At 49.6% G+C, this 23,094-nt stretch overlaps 1 protein-coding gene across 1 annotated transcript in view; it reads right to left on the bottom strand.

Moving 5' to 3' along the window:
- The window catches only part of SMAD3 (SMAD family member 3), a 124,157-nt gene extending 104,051 nt beyond the window's left edge, over nucleotides 1-20,106 (bottom strand). The window contains exon 1 of the mRNA XM_065940034.1: nucleotides 19,355-20,106. Coding sequence (XP_065796106.1) covers nucleotides 19,355-19,560 — 206 coding nt within the window. The 5' untranslated portion in view covers nucleotides 19,561-20,106. The remainder of the gene's footprint in view (nucleotides 1-19,354) is intronic.
- Between the last annotated feature and the right edge of the window lie 2,988 nt (nucleotides 20,107-23,094).

Genomic DNA, 23,094 nt, shown 5'->3' with positions numbered 1-23,094 from the left:
TGGTGGGAAGTTCTCAACCAAGGGCAAGAACACTCACCAAGGCACACAGGCCACCACAGGACATACTTTCACAGCCCCTAGCATCCACCGGGGCATTGCCCAGGATCTGACACTAAGCTATGCCAGCACTGGCTGAGGCCTCTGACTTAGTTTCACGAAAGAAGTGTGGGTGTGTGTAATGGTCTGTTTAATCCATTCCTGCTCCACCCCTGCTCTTGCCACCACCCCCTTCCCCAACATAGTACTCTTGAGTTTCCCAAGCAGAAATAACCAACTACAGATGGTTCCACTCCTTCAGAGATGTTTGAGAAACCACTGACCCAGAGATAGGAGAAAACTGGGACTCCAAACCTCAGGGCAACTATTCACCATCGGCAGCTGTGATTACCGAATCAACATGCTTCTACAACTTTTTTTCTGTGTACATGTGCTTTTTCTTTTTAAACCAACCACTATCACTTTTCCCTGAGAAGAGATGCCCGAAACATTGAACCACAGCTTTACTTAAGATCTAGAGCTGGGATTTCCCTGGTGGCTCAGTGGTTAGGAATCTGCCTTCCAAGGCAGGGGATGTGGGTTCCATCCCTGGCCAGGAAACTAGATCCCACATGCCCCAGGGCAACTAAGCCCACACGCCCAAACTACTGAGCTCACACTCCACAACAAGTAAGACCCAGCGTAGCCAAAAAATAAATGTTAAAAAAAAAAAATCTAGGACTGTTGATTCTCAATTCTGGCTACACACCAGAGAACTTTAAAAATATTGATTCCCAGGGCCCACCTGTGGAAATTCTGAATTTGTCTGAGGTGTGGTCTAGGTATTGGAAATTTTATAAGCAACCAGGGTTGAGAATCTTCCATGTCGAGCCCAAGCACCGAACGTGAATCATGAGGAAGCAGGAGACCCAGCTGCCACAGCTTACCCTGCACCGCAAACCTCTTTTCATTCTGTCTTCAACGGCAGGCCCCTGTCCCCAGCTCCCAGAGCGATGGTACAGTGATCCTGAAACTCCCCAAATGAGTAACAGAGTCGGTCATTTCTTTGAATGCAAGCTTCAGAATTAGAACATTTAAGGTACAGAAACTTTAAAAATCCTGCTAAGCCAATGCCTTTGGTTTGTCAAGGAGGAAACCAGGGGCCCAGGTAGCAAAGTGACTCAGCCAAGGTCATGAGGCTGGTTCACAACAGGACAGGCCTAGAACCCGGGTCTTCCACTTCTAGTTCTCTCTCCGGGACACCAACCAGGAGGTCCTGGGGTGACAGACCCCCAACAAAAGCGAAGTCACAGGAATGGCCGCTGTTTACTTCTTGTGTGCTCTTAGCGGCCAGCCCCTCATCACTGCATCTCTGGGAGCCTCTGTCTCTTCGCTGGCCTTAAAACAGCTGACAGCAAAGATGGTTCTTCTCTTTAAAGATTCCTGAGCATGTTGGTCAAATCATAATCCTCAAAGAATAAATTTGCTGGCTGGCTGGAGTTTGTGGAAAAAGCCTTTAGAAAAAAAAGAGTCTACCCAAGTTTTGAAAGAGCGCTCTGTTGAGCTGCGGGTCTGAGAGCCTGAAAAGCAGCAGTGGATTCTGGTTTCTTGTGGATAAGAGAGAGTTGATTGTTGGTTTCAAAATCTCTAACCAACCTGTGAACACGTTTCCCTTCCTTCCTGTATTTTTACGGCACCACGCCTGCAACGCATGCAGCTGGTGGCTAGAAGCACAGGAAGCCTGTGCTTTGGGTGAAATGAGAATTCCTCTCTGCCTACAAGCTGACTTCCCCTAGCCTGGGCACAGGGAACAGACCCTCATCAGGTGAGCCTTGTTTCAACACAAGCCTGGCAGCTCCAGGCAGCAGGAGTATATACAACTGTCCAAATCTACAGACCAGTTACAGCCCCTGGACCATAGTGTCTGACAGCACCACTCCCAACTGAAAACACTCAGTAACTACCTGACGAGTTAAGTCATCACTGTAACAATTAATATAAGGAGTGGGCCACCTCTGAAGGTAAAGCATTGGACAAAAAATTAGATTTATCCCCCCGGAAAATATGTGCATCAAGAAAAGAGTGAGGGGACTTCCCTGATGGCCCAGTGACTAAGACTCCATGCTCTCAAGGCAGGGGTTCCGGGTTCCATCCCCGGTCAGGGAGCTAGATCCCACATGCCACATCAAAGACCTGGCAGCAACTAAGTGAAAAGCAAGAAGTCAAGGAAGAGAGGGCAAAGAGGTGTCATGAAATATTAGAACTGATATAGACTTTTGAGATCCTCTCTTGGACTTGTTATTTTCTAGATGCAAAGACCGATACTCAGAGAAGCCAAGTGAACTTTCCTGAAGTCAGAAAGCAAGTTCCATCCAAGAGTGGCCAAGGGCCCTCAACCTCGCTGGAGAAACAGGATGCCAAGACTGCGGTTCCTTCATGTGCATGTGTGTCTCTTCTCAGGCTCATTCAACACTTCATTGACCCTGGAGCTTCAACAATGATGAAGATGAAGACCTGTGGAGGTCATGGAAGGAGTATAGACAGCAATAGTCATTGTTCAATTCCAGGCATTTCTGGGATATTCAGATATGGACGCCCAGTGAACAGCTGAAGCTGAGGGTCTCTAGCTGTGCAGAACTACAGATCTGGAAGTCAGCTCCCCAGTGAAACCCAGGGAGAGGACAAGTACTGCAATTCTAAACTGTGATACCCAGCAGGGTAGAACGAGGTCCAGCCTCGTGTGATTTTCTCACAAAAGAAGTTAAGGCTGATGGGCAAAAAATAAAAAAACAGAATGGCCAAAAGGTGACATTCAAAAAGATTCTGGGATCAAAGTCCCTTTGTGAGCACTGTTATTTCACCCTCCTCTGAACGGTAACCACTTCCCACATGAGCCTCAGTAAGGCAACCGTGTAGCCCACAAAAGAGATAGAAATATGACCACACTTCCCTCTTATAAACAGGCGACGGTAAACATCTGAGACCACTGGTCCACAGTCGTGGTTAAACAAAGGGTCAGGGGGCCCCCTGGAATGGCTGCCAGGGCCTCCATCTCCCCACCCGCTGACCCTCCTTCTGAGTGGGACCTTGGATCATTAACTTCAGAGCTCCAGCTGGTCAAACAGAGCCAGCCTCACCCTGGAACCACTGTGCTGGGTTTCATGCCCAGGCTCCCCTGGCCACCACTCCTGAAGACTCGAGAACTTTCAAGGAGAGTAGCTGCTTTGCTGCCTGGCCCTATGCTCAAAAATGCCTCTCTGGGGCGGGGGGGGGGGGGGGGGGGGGGTTGGTCTTGCAAAGCAGGCAGGAGGGCAACACGTCATGCTGAACCGAGCAATCCCCCCACCCCCACCTCCTGGAGCAGTCGTGGTCGTAGATTCTCCTTTTTTTAAACAAAGAAAAACAAAAACAAGAAAAGTCAAAACTGCGACTCTTTCAATCAAGCAAGAAAAAGAGGCAAAACCTCAAACAAGTATCTTTAATTAGCTTTAAGATGTTCCCTGGGGGGGTCCCGGCTACTAGATCAATAGGAAAATAAACCTTGAGGCCTTAGGACAGACTCTGTTTTCTCTGAACTGGAAATGAAAAAGACTTTGCAGACCCGAAGCCAGTTATTAGCTGACTGTGACAGAAGTCCTCCTGGGTATGCCATGTCTGCCAAATGTTCCATCAGAAAACGACCCTCAGATTCTATAAATCGGCCAGCACTTTGTTTTTAACCACTGAACATTTATAGAATTCTTATTTCTTCGTCTACATGCTTTCAGAGAAAGTTTCCAGCAACTTCAAAGCCAGTCAGACGCACAAAGACGCTAAACATGCAATTAAATTTCACAGGGTTTTGAAGCTAGAATACCGCAAGAACCTTTAGAAAATTTCCCCTGGGGGCAGGAGGCTCTTAACTCTGTACCCCACCCCCACTCCATACTCAAGGGCAAATTTTTAATCTTCATTTCATCAACAGGAAAACAAGACTGGCAGAGGGGCGGAGATAGAAATCTGAACTGCTTGAAAGACCTGACTTAAGTCACAAAGTATAGTCCCCAGATACAGAGTTTAGAGGCTCTGCTGTTCCCCTCAGTGAGTCTCACTTCCATTTGTCCCCCCGAACCCTAATTTCACACCCATTCCTACGCAGTCCCATGGCAGACTGCTACAACTCACACAGGTGCATGTTCTAAACACAAAAATAATGGTCTCTCCATCTCAACTGTAAGCTCCATGAGGGCACGATCTAGCCCTCTGATTGGGTTGCCACTGTGACCTCTAAACTCAGCAAGACATTGTTCAAGACATCAACAAGTGTTCAGGAGTCTACTCAGACAAGAAGGAAAACACCAATCAAGTATAAATTGACATTTACTAAGTACCCAGCAGGTATTACCGTTCATAGAATTCAGCAAGGAAATCAACCCTGAATATTCATTGGAAGGATTGATGCTGAATGAAGCTCCAATACTTTTGCCACCTGATGCGAAGAGCCGACTCATCGGAAAAGACCCTGATGCTGGGAAAGATTGAGGGCAGGAGGAGAATGGGGCAACAGAGGATGAGACGGTTGGATGGCATCACCAACTCAACAGACATGAGTCTGAGCAAGCTCCAGCAGTTGGTGATGGACAGGGAAGCCTGGCATGCTGCAGTCCGTAGGGTCAAAAAGTCAGACACAGCTGAGTGACTGAACAACAACAAGAGCAGGTACTAAGTACCATAATGAACTTAGGAAACAACCTGGGTCTTTGCCTTTGAGGGACTTGTTACATCTAATTTCTGCCACTGGCTGCATGTGACACAATGCTGGCCAGTGAGATCCAAGAGGGATTCTGGGAAAGGTTTCCTTCCTGGATAAAGAGACCCCCAAGGAGAAGCAGCCTTTCCTGCTGTTGGATGCAACTGTGTAAAGAGGGTAACACCTGGAACAGCTGTGATCATCACTGGATCATGAAAGCTGGAGACGGCAGAGCAGAAAGATGGAAGGCTCCCAAGTCCTTGCTGGTGCCTGACACCACCCTGCCTCCAGACTTCTTAAAGCAGGTAATAAGCCCCCATAGTGGTGAAGTTGTTAGCTGAGTTTCAGGTTACTTGCAGCCCAAGCATCCTCAGACAGTGAGTCTGGCCCCTAATCAGAATACGGGGTGGATCGGACAGCAAAGGAGCTGGCTGGCTTACTGCAGTATCCAGGCATGAGAAAGCGGGGGCCTCGGCTGAGGAGAGGGTGGTGATGGTGAGGACAGCTTGAACTCAGGAAACACAAAAGCGGATTCCAGTCTTACCCACACGATGGCCTAGTCATCTCCATGAAGCCCAGGGCCTAGTTCCCACGCTGACTCTCCAATGAACTGGAACATAAATAATTAATATTCCCAGCCCATCCTCACCCACACACATGCCTGCTTGTGTTTGTGGGGTAAAAAAGAAAAAAAGGGAAATGCATGTTGTTCTATTTATAAGAAACAGCACAGCCACAAAGGGTGATGACTAGAGGGGCACAGTATCAGCTCAAGTTCTCCAAGCAAGTGCTAAGTTCGGTTTGAATTTACACTTGGCTTCTCTCAGCCTGTAACTGGTCCTCTTCAACACTCCAGCTGCTCTCCTTGGAGCTCATCAGACAGAGCCTTGCCCACAGCAAACAGTTCGGTTGGAGGGAACAGAAAACTCAAGTCCCTCTCCAGGCTTCCAACAGATTATTTGGGGCGAGAGAGGAAGGATGAGGCTTGGATGATCACAGAAACGAAACCCATGAACCCAAGGCAGGAGTGAAACATGCAAAGTCTTTCCATGTTCTCTATGGGATTCCACTGGCAGACAGGGTTACTTAGAGCCACGCACCCTGGCACATTCCATGCATTTACCACCATCAAAGAGAAAGAAAAGGCATGCTTGCTGTTATTTTTAATTCCTTCCCCAACGCCTTCCAAAACTCTTCAGCACAAGACTGATTCACTAAACCCCCACCAGCTCCCAGCCAGGATTATCTTGGAAACCTTAGTGAAAATGCAGCAGGGGAGCAGAAGTCAGCTCACAGAAGACTTTGCTCCTGGACATGAAATCCCATCTCAGCTGCACTGGGCCTGGGGGCATCTCCTGCTTTCCAAAGGGACATGTCTTGATGAGGATGCATATGTTCTAGAGCCAAGTGAACACCCTACCACCCCCTCACTGCCACCCCGACATCCCCCGGATACACTCCCATCTCCACCTCCTGCTTCTTGTCCTTCCCTTCAGAGTGGCCATCAGTGAAGCCAAATGTTCCCCAACTCCCACTGCAGCTAAGTTAACACATAGTCTGGTGTTAACTTGACTATTGTAGATTACCTCTAAAGTTTCATCCAGTTTTAAATTATGTTACATTGCCAACTTGCTGAATGATCTTAGATGAGTCACCTCACTCAAAACAGCAGTAAACCATCTAGACAGTCCCTGACACTTTAGCAGTGGCAGAGAAAGCTTCTGATGGACCCTCCCAGTTACTCTGGCCAGGTATCGTGATCACCGGCACAGAGGCAGGGTGACTTGAGTGACTAGCTCTCCAGGTTTGCCTGGATAGTCCAGGTTGATGCCAGTTTCTGGCCATCACTGATAACGGCACTGCCCCTTTCTCACTCTTAGAAGTGTCCTGGTTTGTTTAACAAATTCTTTGGGCACCCTAGATTCTAAAACGGACAGAGCTTCAGAGGCAAATCCCGCTCCACCTCTTATCATGAGACCTACAACAACTTTCCTAAGCAATTTCATGGGTTTTCATATAAAAAGGAGAACAGTAGTCCCTTTTGGGGGAGCCCCGGGGCAGACAGCTGGGAACAAGAGACCTGAACTCAGATTCCTAGTCTGCTGCTGACTCCCCAAAGCCTGAGCCTCCTCTTCTACAAACATTGGTAACTCATCCTTCCCAGAAGATAGGTAAAGAAGATCAACCACCTGATCAATGGCCCACCTTGGTGTCTGGCACATAATCAGCACCCAGTCTATGCTGCATGTACCAGAATCACTCCCAGTGAGACAGCTCAGGTGATCTGCCACATGTCAGCACGACGGACCCAAATCCTCAGACAAGACCATAAGCGCCAAACTCACCTAAGCTTCTGGAACCAGACCCATGCCCCTCCTCCCTCCCCCGCAACCCCCACCGATGGTATGCACGCCCTAAGTTCATACTCCTGTTGAATTCTGTGTATCATTAAGGTTTTTCTCTATGGTCTCTGTGAAAATGTAGGTGTGAACTTGGAAGCTCTAACTCCATCTCTGTGAGGAAGGGTTTTTAACAATAGCATAGAGTTGTTCTTCATAAAGAAATAATAAGTGGGGATTTTCCTGGTGGTCCAGTGGCTAAGACTCCATGCTCCCCAGTGAAGGGTGCCTGGCTTTGATCCCTGGTCAGGGAACTAGATCCCACACGGCGCAAGCAAGAATTCACCATGCCACAACTAAGACCTGGTGCAGCCAAATCAATTAATAAATATTTTTTAAAGAAAGAAAGAATGAGTGACACTGCATACTTTATAGTCTGCAAAGAGTTTTTAATACATATGCTATGCTAAGCTGTTTTGGTTGTGTCTGACTCTTTGTGACCCCATAGACTGTAGTTCTCCAGGCTCCTCCATCCACAGGATTCTCCTGGCAAGAATACTGGTGTGGGTTGCCATCTCCTTCTCCAGGTATCTTCCCAACCCAGGGACTGAACCCAAGTCTCTTATGTCTCCTGCACTGGCAGGCGGGTTCTTTACCACTAGCGCCATTCATTAATACATAGCTCATCGAAATAAACAACAATCATCCTATCAAGGGAGGCATCGTTTTTCTCATTTTACTGATGAGGAAAGGAAGGCTCAAAAAAAAAAAAAAAATCAGGTGACAGGTCTACAGTCACCAAAGCAGGAAGCAGACGCAGAAAGGCAGGGATTTGAACCTGTGTCTCCTGAATACAAGCCCAGAAAGCTCCATCAAAGTAGGCTGCCATTTCAGCAGCAGGTCTCTATCAGGGTTCTCAAAAATGGTCCATGAACTAAGAACCTGTCCATGGACACAAAACTTCTTACTTCTAAAAACCTATAAACTTCAATTAACAGCAACAACAACAAAAAAGCTGACCCTAAACAGGTGAGGTAAACTGTATGCATGGTTACCAAGATTTCTGCTGGCTCTTGTGATGAAATATATGAACTTACCCCATTTTACTCTCTTATTAAGGAATGTAATCTGTTTTTAATACATGAGAGTATCTGATGAGTCTGCAGTAGAGAACTCAGGCATTTTTACTGATTGCAGTGTGGTCTGGAATTGGAAAGCCTGACCTAGACGATCGTCAATGAAGAAATTTAAAACACTGACCAGAGACATTCCACACAAAGACACCATGCCAGGCACAGAGAAAACCCAAGGAGAGGCTGGGATCTGACGCCGAGGCCTCTGCATGGAGCCCAGCGACACTCTGCTTAATTTCCCAAGGAATCCATGTCAAGAGGCTGGCATGACTCACTGGCTAATTACCTGAACACTTGGGCTCCCAGAGCCCTCCTGGCTGTGCAACCCGTCTTCTCTCCTGACGGCAAACAAAACACCATTTTCACCCTGGTCCAGACATAGCCTGAAGCTGTCCACATGGTGGTGTAAGGGATTACGACTCTGACCTGGATAACTCAGGCAGAAAACTTGCTCTTACCAGCCACGGGCTGGGGGAGGCTAGGAAACGCGAATAGAACGGTGGCTTCAGCCACGCCACTCCCGTACTTTAAAATCTCCTGGGTGCTTTACGGAGCAAGGTCCAAAACGCCAAGCTCGGCCGAATGAAACCCTTGGCAACCTCCTTCTCAGACTCCTCTCTGGCCATGCCCTCTTCCACGTTCTGGCCACCCCGCCCCAGACGCCAGGCCCTTCCACACTCTGTCTGGCCAGTGCTGCACTCAGCCTTCCCTTCACTCCCATACTCCTATCCACCTTTCAAAGTCTCGCTGGAGCATCATCTCTTCTGTGAAGCCTTCTGAGTCCCTCAGAAACAAGCTGCTCTTTCTCTGGGATCCCCAATGCTGCTTTTTTCAACCTAGAAGCCTTTCCCATGAGCCCACTGTAGCTGCAACCACTGTTTTAGCCTCCGCACAGCTCAGAGACAGGACTTTATCTCTGCATCTCTATCTCTTCTGAGGCCCAGCACAAAGTCAGAGCCCAATACATGGAGCCAACAGCCAACTGCACTAGCAGGGGTTGGGCTCTTCACTCCACCTTTCGGACAGGCAGCTGCCACAAGCGTCACCTTTCCCTGACCTGCACTTAACTCACTCTGATCTGAGTTCAAGGTGAGGGAAATCAATCCTTCCTATAGAAACACCCACAGTCTTCCGTATAATGGTGCCAGCTGAGCAGGGCCTCAGTTGTGGCTATATAACAGAGAAAAAGTTATTAGTCGTTCAGTCATGTCTGATTCTTTGCAACCCCATGGACTACACAGACTGCCAGATTCCTCTGTTCATGGGATTCTCCAGGCAAGAATACTGGAGTGGGTTGCCATTCCTTTCTCCAGGGGATCTTCCCAACCCAGAGATTGAAACCGGGTCTCCCACATTGCAGGCAGATTCCTTACCATCTGAACCACCAGGGAAGCCCACTGAGAGGATGGCCATAAAAACAGGACTGCCTCCACCATCAAATGGTCTGAGAGCAGGAGGAACTGTGGAGTTCCACATATAATACGTCATATAGAAAGAGAGAAATCAAGGTAACAGGCTGATAAATAGAATATGCTCTATCATACTGACAGGGACCTTAACACGACCTGGGAGGCCAGGTTTGAATGGAGAGTTCTCTGACCCCTTGGGTTCCACAATGGAACTGCTGAGAGAATCCCAGGAGAACCGACCCTAAATCCCAGCCCATCCCCAGGATCACCCCACACTTAGAGGGACTTCCCGTATGCTCATGCAGACACCCCAAGTCTGAATTTCATCCCGTTTCTCCATCTCCCAGCCCGACCCACGTCATCGGCCCAGGGCCCACGGATGCACACACGGCCCACGGTTGACACAGTCTCCCTTCCTTAGGCAGGTGGACCTGGGGAAGAGCCCACCTGGGACCTGGAAGCAGGGTCAAGATCACGGGGGCAGGGAACAGAAGGGCCGAGACCCAGTGCACCGTCTGGAGGAAGGAAGTGCAGGCTCCACACGGGCCATCCCTGGGCCCACAGCTCTACCCCGTGGAAAGAACCACATCCAGAAGGATGTCCAAAGGGTGGTCCACTGAGCGTGAGCCCCCCAACACACCTAGAGGGCAGCCAAAGGTACCGCCGTCCACGTCTGGGTCATTTTGGAGCCATGAGCTTCCGGCACCGAACATTCTCACCTGACAACCAAGCAACTGGTGAGGGGCTGCCTGGAGCCAGAACTGCCTTCCAGCCAGGCCTCAAAAACACACCACCAAGAGTAAACATACACTTCCACACATGGATGGGCAGGCTATCGGTGACAGGCCCGTGAGTCACGGCGTTTCTCCTTCAGGATCTTACACCCCCCCCCCCCCACCCCAGGAGCACTGATTCATCAAAGTTTGTTTTCAATACTATTATTTTTAGTCAGCCAAACAGTTTTTAAAATGATGATGGAGGACAGGAGCGGGGGGGGGGGGGGGGGGGGGGAGAACCACCTAAGAATACGAATTGTTTCTCTTTGAATGGCCTACTAAGCCCCACATCAACCAGCAGTATGACTGCCCTCTTGCACAGGGCTGGAGGCAGATTCTTTTACTGCATCAATAGGGGTTCTCTAAACAGTGAGCCCTGAGAACGAGTGGAGGGGGCAGGATCCCCTACTGGCATCTACCAACACCATCAGTCAACCCCGCCCCCTTGAAAGGGGAAAAGTGAATGTTTACTAAGCGCTTACTACGTGCTGTGAGCCACAAATACCAGCCAAGTGCTTGCTCTCTCTTAAATTATTTGTGTTGATTTGCAGGAGGCAGGCAGCCCCATGCCCATTACACAGATGAGGAAAGTGGAGCTCAATTAATGGAAGCAGATGTCCCCAAGGCTGCCACCTGGTCAGTAACTGGCCAACTCAAACCCAGGTTTGTCAGACTCCACAGCTCTTTGTTCATCCTCGATGGCTCTGGTCTTTCAGCCTACTCACGTCCTGAACCCCTGCTCCTCCGGCAATATTTTAAGAATCTTTGGGTAGAGATAAAAGGGTACACACAACATCTAAAGGGGGAGCAAAACAAGGTCACTCACCCTGCCCTTCCAGGCACACAGAGAGACAAGGCTCACCTTGAATCTGAATTCAACGAGGGTGTGAGAAAATTTACAATGGGGAACATTTGAAGCAAAAGGAAAAACCCAACTTCCATCACCAGCGCCTGCTTTCAGCCACTTGTAACTATTCAAAAAGTCCTTTCTGGATCCATTACTCCACATTTGGGCTTAGCCCAGAGGTGATTTTTTAAGGAAAAAATGCCTTTTGGCATTTTTGAGCTGTGACAGCGTAAAAACAGACCTTTAAAAAACACACACCCAAAAAGCATTACTATTTTCAAAAGCCCAGTCTCAAAGAAAAAGAAAAAAAAAAAAAAAGGAGGTGACACCCCAAGAGCTGCAACTAGGCCTGGCGGTCTGTGATGCAAGTGTTAGTGGGGAAAGTCAACAGACTGATAATGCCATAGATTTCAAAGGCAAACCTTGACCCCAGGTTTCTTAAACAACACCCCAGTCCTAAACTCCCAACAAAGCTGTCAGGAGAAAAACTTGCCAGATGTAAGCAGGGAGAGCAGGTGTGATACAGAAAAAGTACCATTTCAGGGGAAACTCACTTTTCATTTCCTAGCTGGGGTTTCAACTTGTAACCTCCATGCCTCCCCACAAGAGGTGCATGCTTACGCAATCAAGTATAGCCTTTCTTTATATAGATGCTTGAAAATAAATAAAGAAAGCTTCCTGGGTAAACTCTGACATATGAGCAAACATTTTCCACAGGTATCCTCTATAATGCCTACCTCTCACATTTAACCTTTTTTAGGCAATTGTGGTCATTAGTTTAAGTAAACTTCCTGCTCTGAGGATAGCCAAAAATAGCAACAAAAGAAGAAAAACTGCTCACTGCATCTCAACACATTCAGCCTTAATGGTGTTATCCTTGATTTCAGTTATTTTTATATTCCTTTGTGGTTAAATTTCACTGATTTAGACTCACAGGGCAAAGGAAAGGCAGGGAGGACAGAGAGGGGGGGAAACAACTAAAATAAAAAGCTGAATTATAGTTTTCTTACTTTCAACTAGGGAAATTCATTGGCACCAGACTAACAGGGACTTAGGACATGAATAGTTAAGAAAGAACTGCGGTTTATTGATCAAGCGGATGCATGCAAAGGGATGCTTCTAAGATGCTTGCATGGAAACCACTTTAGAGTGAGAAAGAACCTCTAATAGAGCTTATGTAGCCCACTTCCCAGCTGAGAACATCTGAGGCCCAGAGACGTCAGGGACTTGGCCCAGGTGACACAGCTAATTAGAAACAGAGCTAAAATCTAGAACCTACCCAGGTCTGTTGACTCCTGCCTGCAAAATGACTCCCAAAAGTGTGTTCATGACTGATTTTTCTTGACAGCATTTATGGGGAGAAAAGGCCTGCTAAACAAACTTCAGCCTGGTCCAGAATTAGACAAACTTCTTAATTAATAGGCTTCTACTGTGTTTTCATTTTAAGCCGAGTCTCTCTGTCAAAACGCCCCGCAGCAGAATGCCACGGTGGCAGGCTGCTGTTTACAGCAGAGGCCTCAGATAATCACAACGGATAGTGTGACTTGTGCTCTAGATTTGTTATTTCTAAAACTGTTAATTAAGTCAAAACAAAGAGTAACGTTACACACTCTCTCTCTCTCATCAGGACTCAATAAACTGCAGGGCTTGGGGAATCTGGTTCTCTGGCATTAAGAAAACAGTATTTACAAGTTAAGCAGAGTGAACACACACATGATTCTTACAACTCCAAAGGACCAGTGTTCAGCAGCCAGTGGACCAGAGGTTACAATAGGGCAGAATAAGGCATCTGCCTCCATCACTGGTGTGTTCCTGCTACCTGGAACAGGTTTTGGCACCTGGTAGGTGCACTAAAGGAAGCACACACATGAACTGGACAAGTTCTCTTGGATCTTTGTTTTAAAATCTGGAAAACAGTAAAATTAGAAACCAAACTTCTGCAAGCTAGGTTTACTATGGCAACTTCCAACTGTTTCCAGAAACCACGGCACCTGAAGATTGAAGGCTCCCTGGCCCAGGAACCTATCAATGGTCAATAGATGATGCCCAGCCTCCTGGGGAAGAAGCAGTCCCATCCACCACTGCAGGGGACATTCGCATCTGCAAAAGGCTGGTAAACCTCCCAGGCCCTGCATCAGCAGCCTTTCTGGGCAGACTGTAAAACCAGATGTGGATCTGGGAAGGAGGCAGGGCGAATTCTTTTTTTTAAATAGGTCAATACATCAAAGGAGACAAGGACAAAAGTTAATTAGAACTATTCATGAGCTTTGTTGATTGAAAAAGCGGCATTCCACTTTCAAGAACTTAACTGCACTTACAAGAGGCTGGGGGAGGGGTAAATAAGGTGGGAAAATAGATGAGAGAATAAAGTCAGACTTCAAGTCTTAAAGCAAGCACTGCCTGCAACGTGGATAGACCTAGAGGTTACCAGACTAACTGAAGTAAGCCAGAGAAAGACAAATATCATATGCTATCACTTATGCATGTGATCTAAAAACACGATACAGATGAACTTACACAGAAAACAAAAATAGACCCACAGACTTAGACAACAAACCTGTGCCTACCAAAGGGGGAAGGAGAGGGAGTGACAAATGAGGAATTTGGGATTAACAGATACATATCACAACATATGAAATAAACAAGCAACAAGGACCTACTGTATTGCACAGGGAACTATATGCAATATTTTGTAATAAACTATAAGGGAAGAGAGTCTGAAAAAGGATAGACATATATAAAGCTGAATCACTTTGTTGTACACTTGAAACCAACACTGTAAATCAGCGACACTTCAATAAATAAAGCAGGCACTTCTTGGTCCTATTTATTTCCTAAAGGAGCTCATACAGAGACACGGCTGCATTGCGCAAGCAATGGCATTTAGAAATCTCCCAATAAGTTAACAAGTGAAAATTAATGGTCGCTCAGTCCATTAAATCGTGTTAATTTTATTTCCATTAGAATAACAGAGCAATTACAAATTTACATTATTGAACCAATATTTATTTTTCAAAAACTCATTTTAATTGGATTCCTGATGTGATAAGCTCAAGCCAGTCTCTCTATGCCATCAGCTGCTTGCATTTCTCATCAGAAGGAAATGACTACTGTATTCATTGGCTTTTTCTATTATTAGAATTGTCATTTAAATCTTTACATCCTTGCAAAGACTTTTAAAAATACATTATTAAAAGCTCTTATGTCCCTGTAGAATTTCAAGATACAGGATTTATTTTCTGGCAAGTGTTAACCAGAGAAATTAAAAGTTACAGCACACCAAAACTCAAAAATTCTGAGCATCCACCATCACCTCCAAGTTGCCCACTTCTTATCGACATGGTCTGTTATATTCTGAGCTAATACATCTTAACTCACGGTTTCCACCAAGGAAACTTGAATTTCAGGTTTGCCATACTAACTCCTTTTTTTATTTCAAAGTGAGAACACTTTACAGTGGCATAAAATACTGAATACAAGTCACTAGTCTTCTGGTGCAGACTAGGAGGTAACATATTCATAGCAGCACTCCATTTAGGAATAAGAGAAGATAAAGACATTCTCAGTCCCGTAGGCAACAAACACCATGAACCGAAAAGTTCCCATGATCGTACTACCGTCCAGAAACTTCCTCCTTTGGATAATAGCTCCTGTCCTCTTGGCTTTCCACCTTGCATTGACCCCTCCCTCCTCTCTCCACCTCTTCCCAGAGAAGTAATGGTCTGTCCCCCACATCCCTGGGCATTTTGTACATCCTTTTGGCTGCAGCTAATGGCCTATATTTTGGGCAAGTCTGTCTCCCACTCTAGACAGGGGGGCCCTTGAGAACAGGTGCCCTGCCCTGCTCATCATAGTAGGTATTTCATAAATGACTGAATAATTTAGTAATGAATGAATGATACACAGAGACATCTAAATATAAAACACATCTGTCAAACTTTCTGGTTTACAAAACACTTCCACAGGCTTTACCTCATCCTGATTTTACAGGTGCTGACACGAAGGCTCTGAGAACTGCTAAATCCATCCAGGTATTAAAACAACAAGATATAGGATCTGAATTCTGTGTTTTTTTTTCTGGGGAAAACAGATGGCTATCCTTACTTTGTTATCTAACATGGTGACCTCTAAATATTAAAAAAACATATCATAATCCCCCTCACTCCCCAAAAATATCACTCCATACTAGAGTTCATATTCCTGATGGCTGGGAATAAGAAAGAAATAGACACAAATAATGTCCTGTTGATGTTTTCCTTACTCAAGTGTAAGCTTGTCACAGGCAGGGACCATCTCAAGTTTATCTCCACATCCTCCCCCACTTCCCAGAATACAGATTCAGACATGGGAGGGGCCAATACCGAGGAATGAATCCACAAAATCCCATCCTGTAACATTTGATTAGGAACTGTGAGCAAGGGGCTGTATGCAACACGTACTGAGCCCAATCATTCAACTCCTGGGTGCAAGGAGCAAGTTCGAAGGTTCCAAATGACTCCTAAGTTCGAAGGTCAAGTGGCTCCTAGATTCAGCCATAGCTCTAAGCCAGCCCCACAGTCCACTACCCAGCGTCCGGCAGACTCCTTCTCTTTCCTGCCTTTGTGCAGAACTCCTCTAATCGAGGCTAACAAGAGAAAGGAGAGGATGGGTGCTTGCAAGTGAGTTGGGTTCAAATGGGCCACAGAAGAATGGTGCTCTGAGCTGCAAGTGAGAGAAAAGAGGACAGGAGATGCTGAAATGGAGAGGGTGTTAAAGCTGTCACTCTGCACCCCTGGTCTGTCCCCAGAAGCCTGAGAAAGAAATATTACGGTGAGACCAGCCTGGCAAAGTCCAGGCAGATAGCAGGAGGAGGCCACACCAAAAGAACAGACGCACAGAAAGGTATGTGTCAGACCTTATGTTTGGTTTGATTCCCCCACTTTCCTCTGGACTTGGTGCTTTGACACAAGAAAGCCTGAATTTCTTTCCAAGCAAACAAGGTCGTAAGCTTGGTTCAGCCCTCAACAAGTGGGCCACAGCATGAGTCCCATTGGTAGAAATACAAATTATCAGTGTCCATCAGAAGAGTCATTTTTAAGTGTGCCTGGCTCCTTCTCCCTGATAGAACACACGCACACCTTCTCTGCCCCTCGTTGGCAAATGCTATTACTCCATTCTTATAAACTGGCCAGGAAGATACCTGCAGATGGACTCAGGTACTCAAGAAGGAGAGCAGATAACACGAAGGATGCTATTACACAACCCATCGAAGTTCTGACCAGCCTGCCAGACCTCAGAGAATCCTGATAGCCCCTCTACTGGTGTGTCTAAATCAGGCTCTGACCACTGCTTTGGCACCAGTCTCTTTGACATGCTTGAAACCAGTAAGCCTGTATCACTCCAGCTCTCTTGATCACTGACACAAGTTAGAGCCGAGTAACAGAAGAAAGCGTGCAGTCTGGGGGGCTCCAGTACACAGCTCCAATTGGTAAACAGTGCTGCTGCTGCTCATGATCTTATATTAGCCAAAACAAGCTGGAGAAAATCTTCCTAGACTAAGGTTCCTTACACTGTGAAGTCCAGATCTTGTAGGGTACTTTTAAGCACCCAGGGCCCCACCGCACACCCACAGTGGGATAACTAGGTGAAACATTTCCCGCTGTCAGTTTCCCAAAGACCTCGTTATAAAAAGCTGTGGGGAGAGAGCAGACAATTTGACAAGCAGCCCCGCAATCTATGGGACTCAGAGACACACCGATATCACCCGCGTGAGGCCAGCTAGCCACCTCCCCAAGACGTGGCCTTTAGTTTTCTGCCCATGAGCAAAACAGCAGCCGCTCTTGCCAAGGGAGACGAGGTGACCCAGAGGCGTGGGCACAAAATCCAAGGATGGAAATCCACTTTGTCTGCATCCACCCAAGTAACGGGGTTTCCCTAACTGAAAAAGATGGAAAAAAATCTGCTTCAGCATTAGGTGCCTGCCAGGCAGGTAGAAGACGGCTCAGTCCTCACAGAGCTATGGGAAGGCCAAGTTAACTTGAACTCTCAGGGACATCCAGAGTGTCCATATGCCTCAGGCTGCAGAAAACTCTGGAAGAGGAAAAGGCAGGCCAAGGCTATGCTTTCCCAGAGGCAAACTCCTACCAAGGCAAGGGGGAGCCAGGCCTCTCCTCCAGGCTGTCACCAGCCCAAAGAATGCTGGCAACCTTACTACCAAAGATCCCAGGGCCCACCCCTCTAGCTAATACTCTAGCCATCAGCAAAGAATGTATTCAGAACCTCCAAAGTGAAGCGGAGCCATGGCAAGCAGAAGGGGCACATTTGGTCAGAATGGGATGTTTTGCTATGCCAAGCCTTTTCACCTCTCTCCAAAGTTTTCTCAACTTTGAAAATGGGGTCAATCTTAGGCCTAATTGCCTTATCTATTTTCCAGGAGTTTCTTTTTCTTCATCTCCTAAAAGCATATGAAAGTCCTTTGTAAACTGTGAAACAATTCATGCAGCTGTTCATTTTATACTGGATACTGATTTTTTCTGTCTCAAAACATAAAAAAGCACTTGTCCTCAGCGCCCTCAGGCAGGTAAGAAGGCAGGTTCTCCCCAGGAGGGAGAAGTATGACATTCCTTTACTCCCTACCCCTCACCCAAAGTAATAAAGAAGGAAGAACCGGGGCTGAGACCAGGACCTAGGGCTCCCTGACCATCACATCACACCACCTCCTCTGAGGTCAATTCTGGCTCCCCATCACACACCAGAACACACTTCCCAGACAGAACACCACCTTCCTTCCCGCTTTATTGACTGGATCCACCCAGTTTTGAAAAAAAAAAAATTATTATTTTTCAAGTCAGCACTCCCACCATATGTGGCGTTTATTTCCAGAGGAGGCCGGCTCTGGGTTTCCGTGGACAGATGTTGCTTTGTGCATGCCTGACACGCCGGCGGCCGGCGTACAGCTGCCCCGAGCAGGTGGCCAAGGACGGAGTCCACTTCTGGCCCGGCATCAAGGCGGACAATTTATGTGGGGCTCTGGCCCTGGGGACCCTCTGCTCATTCCTCCACAGCCGGGGACCCCTACTCACACACACAGACACACAAACTCTCCCTCGGTACAGAATTAAGACGTTCAAAGGGGGCTAAGAGGGAGACTAAGAAAAATAAGATATGTGCCCCCCCCCCCCACCACATCCTAATTTCCAGCCGGGCGCAGCTAAGCTAAGAGAAGGCCGTGGGGAGTGCAGAGAAGTCACTGACCCCTTCTATCAGCCATCTGTGAGCTCCTGCCAGATCTAGCTAGCACGAAGTGGAGGATAAAGGAGGTCCAGACAGATGGCAAAGCGCTTTGGGAAGGAGGGCTCCGTAGGAATGCGAGGGCCGATGCGAGGCCCACTTTGGAGTGCGTTTTGTTATCTCCTCGGCTCCAGACCCCCCTCCTTTCGGCACCCACCCGCAATCTCAGCCTGAAAGAAGGGCAAAAAACAGCCGGGGGAGGCGGGGGAGCAGACCCCACTCTCCGCCACTTATCTCTCTCATTTGAAAGTCAGAGCGCTGCACTGCAACTAAAGTGCGTGTGTGCGGAGGGGGCGGGAGACTGGCACAACCGAATCTAAAAATACTCGATAAAAATGCTAATCCCGAAGGCAAAGAGAGAACGAAGAAGGAATCTGTCAATCACGAGGCTCCCGCTCCTCACCCACAGCCCCAGCTGTACGGACTGCATTCCTGTCGAGAAGGAAAGAAGTGGGGGGACAGGAATGAAGAAAAGAAAGGGAGAGACACCACCACCTCCACGAGCGCGGGCCGCGGGGGCGGGAGGCGGCGGCGGAGGAGGGGCTCGGGCCCGCGGAGCTGAACAAAGCGGGCCTCAAGTTCTATCCCGCAGCTCCCCGGGTGGGGGGGGGGGGCGATCCTGCAGCACCCCCTTTCCCGGAGGTGAAAAGCCAATGCGAGGTCTGCGAGAGCGAGTGCCGCGTGGAAGTCCCGGGTTCCGAATCTTTGCAAATCTAGAAAAGGTTTTGTTTGGGGTCCCCCCTCACCCGCTTCCTGCCTGCGTTCCCACCCCTCGTGTACACATACACACGATCCCTCCTGCTCCAATCCCACCAGGCCGGCCCCGCCACGCTCTGGGGCTGGGCGGGCGCGCCCAACAGTCCCTCCAGCCCCCACCTGGGGATGGTGATGCACTTGGTGTTGACGTTCTGCGTGGTGATGGCTTTCTCCAGCTCGTCCAGCTGCCCCGTCTTCTTAAGCTTCTTGACCAAACTCTTGACTGCCTTCTCGCACCACTTCTCCTCCTGCCCGTTCTGCTCGCCCTTTTTCCAGCCCAGCAGGCGCTTCACGATCGGGGGAGTGAAAGGCAGGATGGACGACATGGTTGGGGAGGGCGCGCGAGCTGCGATGAGCGCCCCCGGCGGGGCTGGGCGCGGCGGGACGCCGGGGGCGCAGCGGGGAGCTCAGCCCGGGCCGGCCGCGGCCGCCCAAACTTCGCTTCAACTCGCGGCGAACTTGCTGGTTCTCCGGGCCCGGCCGCGGCGCTGCAGCCGGCGGGGCTCGGCGCGCGGCCCTGCGCCCCGGGCGTCTCCCACGGCGGGGAGAAGGACGGCGGGGCGGCGGGCAGGCGGTAGTGAAGCGGGATCGGGAAGGCCCGGGACGCGGGGCGGAGGCGGCGGCCGCGGGGACCGGAGTGGCAAAAGAAAGTTTGGGTTTCCGCACGGGGTGGCTGTTTGGGTGCCGCCTCCAGGAAGGAAAGTCCAACCCCCAGCCAAACTTTGCTCGCCTCGCTCGCTTTGATGCGCAGATCCCTCCGCCTCGGCAGCCTCGCCTCCCCGCTGCCCTCCTCCTTCCCGGCTCGCTCGCTAGCTGGGCCGGCCCGGGGCGTACGCCGCGCTCCTGCTCCCGCCCGCTCCCAGTCTGTGTTTCATGCAAATCCGCGTGCAGCCTCCTTTCCAAGCTCTGTCACCGCCCCCTTGCCGCTGGGGCTCCCCGCCTCCTCCCCCGCGCCCCGCCGCCTCCTCCTGCGGGCGCCTTGCCGGCTCCCCCCTCTACCGCCTCCGGGAGGGCTCCTGGCCTTCCCCCCGCCCGGCGCGGAGCACGCCCACGTGGGCGACCTGGGACAGCGGCCGCCAGGGCTGGAGCGCGCAGGACTCCGCGCGGCCCCGACCTGAAGTCCAGCGGGCGCCGGGAGGAAGTCGTGGGAAAGGAGCGGCGAGAGGGGCCCCTGGCGGGAGGGCCGGGCTCGGGTCGTGGCGACCGCTCTCGGAACCCACACTCAGGAAACTCATTTGCAGTGGCGGGCCCCAGGGTTAGATTCGCACTAACCAAGGAGAGCGGTCTGGCCACGGGCAGGCGGTGCATTCCTAAGAGGACCCCGGTTCGAGGGAGGACGACGCGCGGGAGGCTGAGGCCCAGGAAGTCGGGGCGCGCACCGGGACCCTGGCGCGCCGATCCCAGTCAGGGGCTGTGGCGGCGCCGGGGACTCGGGGGGCTGTTTTTATTCTCGCACCAGTGAAACCGTTCCAGTTTAGAGCCCCAGGGCCGGGTGAAACAAGGATTAGGGAGAGGCTCTCAGAAGTGCCGATTTGGGGACCCCAGTGACTCCCTGGATAATAGCTGGAGTCAGGGGTCCCTTGGGCCTTGGGAATCAAGTGCCCCGCAGAAAATGGGCCTCAAAGGCATTGTTAAGCTCAGGAAGAAATGAATGGGGGAACCTTAGAACATATCTGTAGAGGAAAAGTTTCATTACAGGGTGCTGGAATCCTATGGGAACCAAAGTATCCGAAATTCAACACCCAGTAAATAGGAGAGAGAGTTTTGTTGTTTTTAAAGCTGTGAACTCGCAAGAAGTGGAGCAAAAGGGCAGTCTTCGGGGACCGTATATATTCCAAATTAGCTTCAGTGGGAAGCCGAGAAACACCAGGATATGGGGGCGCTCTGGGGCTTTTCTCTCCACCAACACCATTCTGGGGCGTCTACCCTCAGACCCCCTCACTCAGTGGCTGTCAGGAGTTACCCAGGCGCCCAGGGCCTTTCTCCTGCAGCCCCTCCCCTATCAGACCTCTTAGCCTTTGTTTGTTTTTAACAGCGGGAAACTCCCTTGGTGAGAAAGAAGTGATCCGCAAACCCTCTAGCGGGTGGGGCGTTACAGAGCCCGTGAGGTGTGGCCTAATCCACAAAGTCAGCCCAGAAGCTGCAGGGGTCCCTGCCTGGAAGGGGAGAATGAGCTCTGGCAGGCCTGTCAGCCGCTGGGGCCGAGCTCTGGGCTCCCCTCCTTCTAATTCCTTGCCTGCTTGGACCTCAAAGGAGAAACCCCTTAACCACAAATGGGGCTTAATGACCTGCTCCCCACTCCTGGACGGTCCTTGGAACTAACCAACAGCTATTATAATCTGGTTTCATTCCCTTCCTCCGGCTCTCATCGAAAAAGAGAAGGGAGGAAGGACTTTTATTGATGGCATTCTTCATTCCAAGTGATGCCCTCTGAGTTCATCTTCACAGTGACTCTTGAAGTAGATGTCCCTGCTCGCCCATTTACAACTGAAGTACCTGAGGCACAGAGATTATAATACTTGAGAGCTCTAAGCTGCAGAGTTAGGATAGAAACCAGTGATTTTTGATGCCTCAGCCCACACGGCACCCAGCTAGCTGCCTTCTAGAGTTGTAGAGGGCGAAGGTGACATCACAGATGGAGCTCTGCAAAAGCCAAGTTCTTTACACAGGTGCACTATTGTGACACCAGAAGAAATGTTTGCTCACCTGGAAAACAGGCTAGAGATAGCTTTCCTCTCAATCTCTTAGGGTGGTTGTGGGAGTCCGATGTGAAAAGCTTTGCCAACAGTCAGTACTCTAAAGGAATGGAGCCACACCTTGGGGCCGCTGTTAGTGCCATGGAGAAAGGTGCAAAGTGGGGAGCAGCGTTCAGTTAGACACGCACATCTACAGAGCACCTCCGTGTGCCGTCCAGATCATTTCTGAAAATCCTGAAATGAAAGACTAAGGGCCCTAGCCTCACGACCTAAAGAAGCACCAAGGGAGGTGTGTGCCTGTGAGAAAAGGGCCCTTGTGTGAAACGTTCACATTAACCTGCACCGCCATCGGGCAGGTCCCTCTGTTGAGAGGCATCCAGCGAAAAGGCCTCAAGTTTCATCAATGACTGAACTGGCTTTTAATCTTGGCTCTCTCTACCCCTTCACCCCAGCGAGCATCTATTCTCTCAGCTCTAAGAATGAACCTCACAGTTCTTACTATGAATCTAGAAAAAAGCATGACAACGGTCCTCCTCCAGTGCAGAGGCCATGTGTGGTGAGGTGCAATGTGCACGATGAAGGTGAGGCGCCTGAGAGAGATCTGAGGGCTGCAGGTAGTGGAAGGACCTGGCATGTCCCCGAGCCTCTGAATCAGGACATGTGAAGGGCCCCCTGGTCAGCCTTCTCATTCTCCTGAAAGGAGGCAGTGACTGGTCAGCAGTCAGCGTGGCTGAAGCATGCTGTCCTTCAATTCCCTCTTTTTCTGGTCTCAGTGGGACAGCTGGTGCATGCAGAAAACAGGGCTGGCTCCACGTGTGAGGTCAACAAGTGCCTCGTCTGGGCGTTTCTTTCTCCTCTGGCCTCAGTTTCTCCCCTAGAAGATTTAAAGAAATCAGTCCAGTTTCATGAAACAGTGAGGAGGGCTGAGGAGCAGATTTCTCTGGGTGCCCGAGAACCCCACACACACCCCAGCCTTTGGCAGGTGAGTGGGTGGGTGGCTGTGGATGGAGAGGAGCTCTGTTCTAGTGTCGGTGCTCCTGGGGCCCAGCCAGGCCGGCTTCTGCAGAGGTTGTCCTTGGAAAGGAAACATCAGCCGGTTAATTTTTCATCGGGGTAAGCACAAAGTTCAAGAGAGGTGGGATGGGGCCGGAGGCAGCGCCTCTG

This window comes from Muntiacus reevesi, chromosome 7 (assembly GCF_963930625.1).
Source record: "Muntiacus reevesi chromosome 7, mMunRee1.1, whole genome shotgun sequence".
Lineage (NCBI taxonomy): Eukaryota > Metazoa > Chordata > Mammalia > Artiodactyla > Cervidae > Muntiacus > Muntiacus reevesi.
Note: the sequence above shows the minus strand (reverse complement) of the source record. Positions and strands in the feature narration are given on the sequence as shown.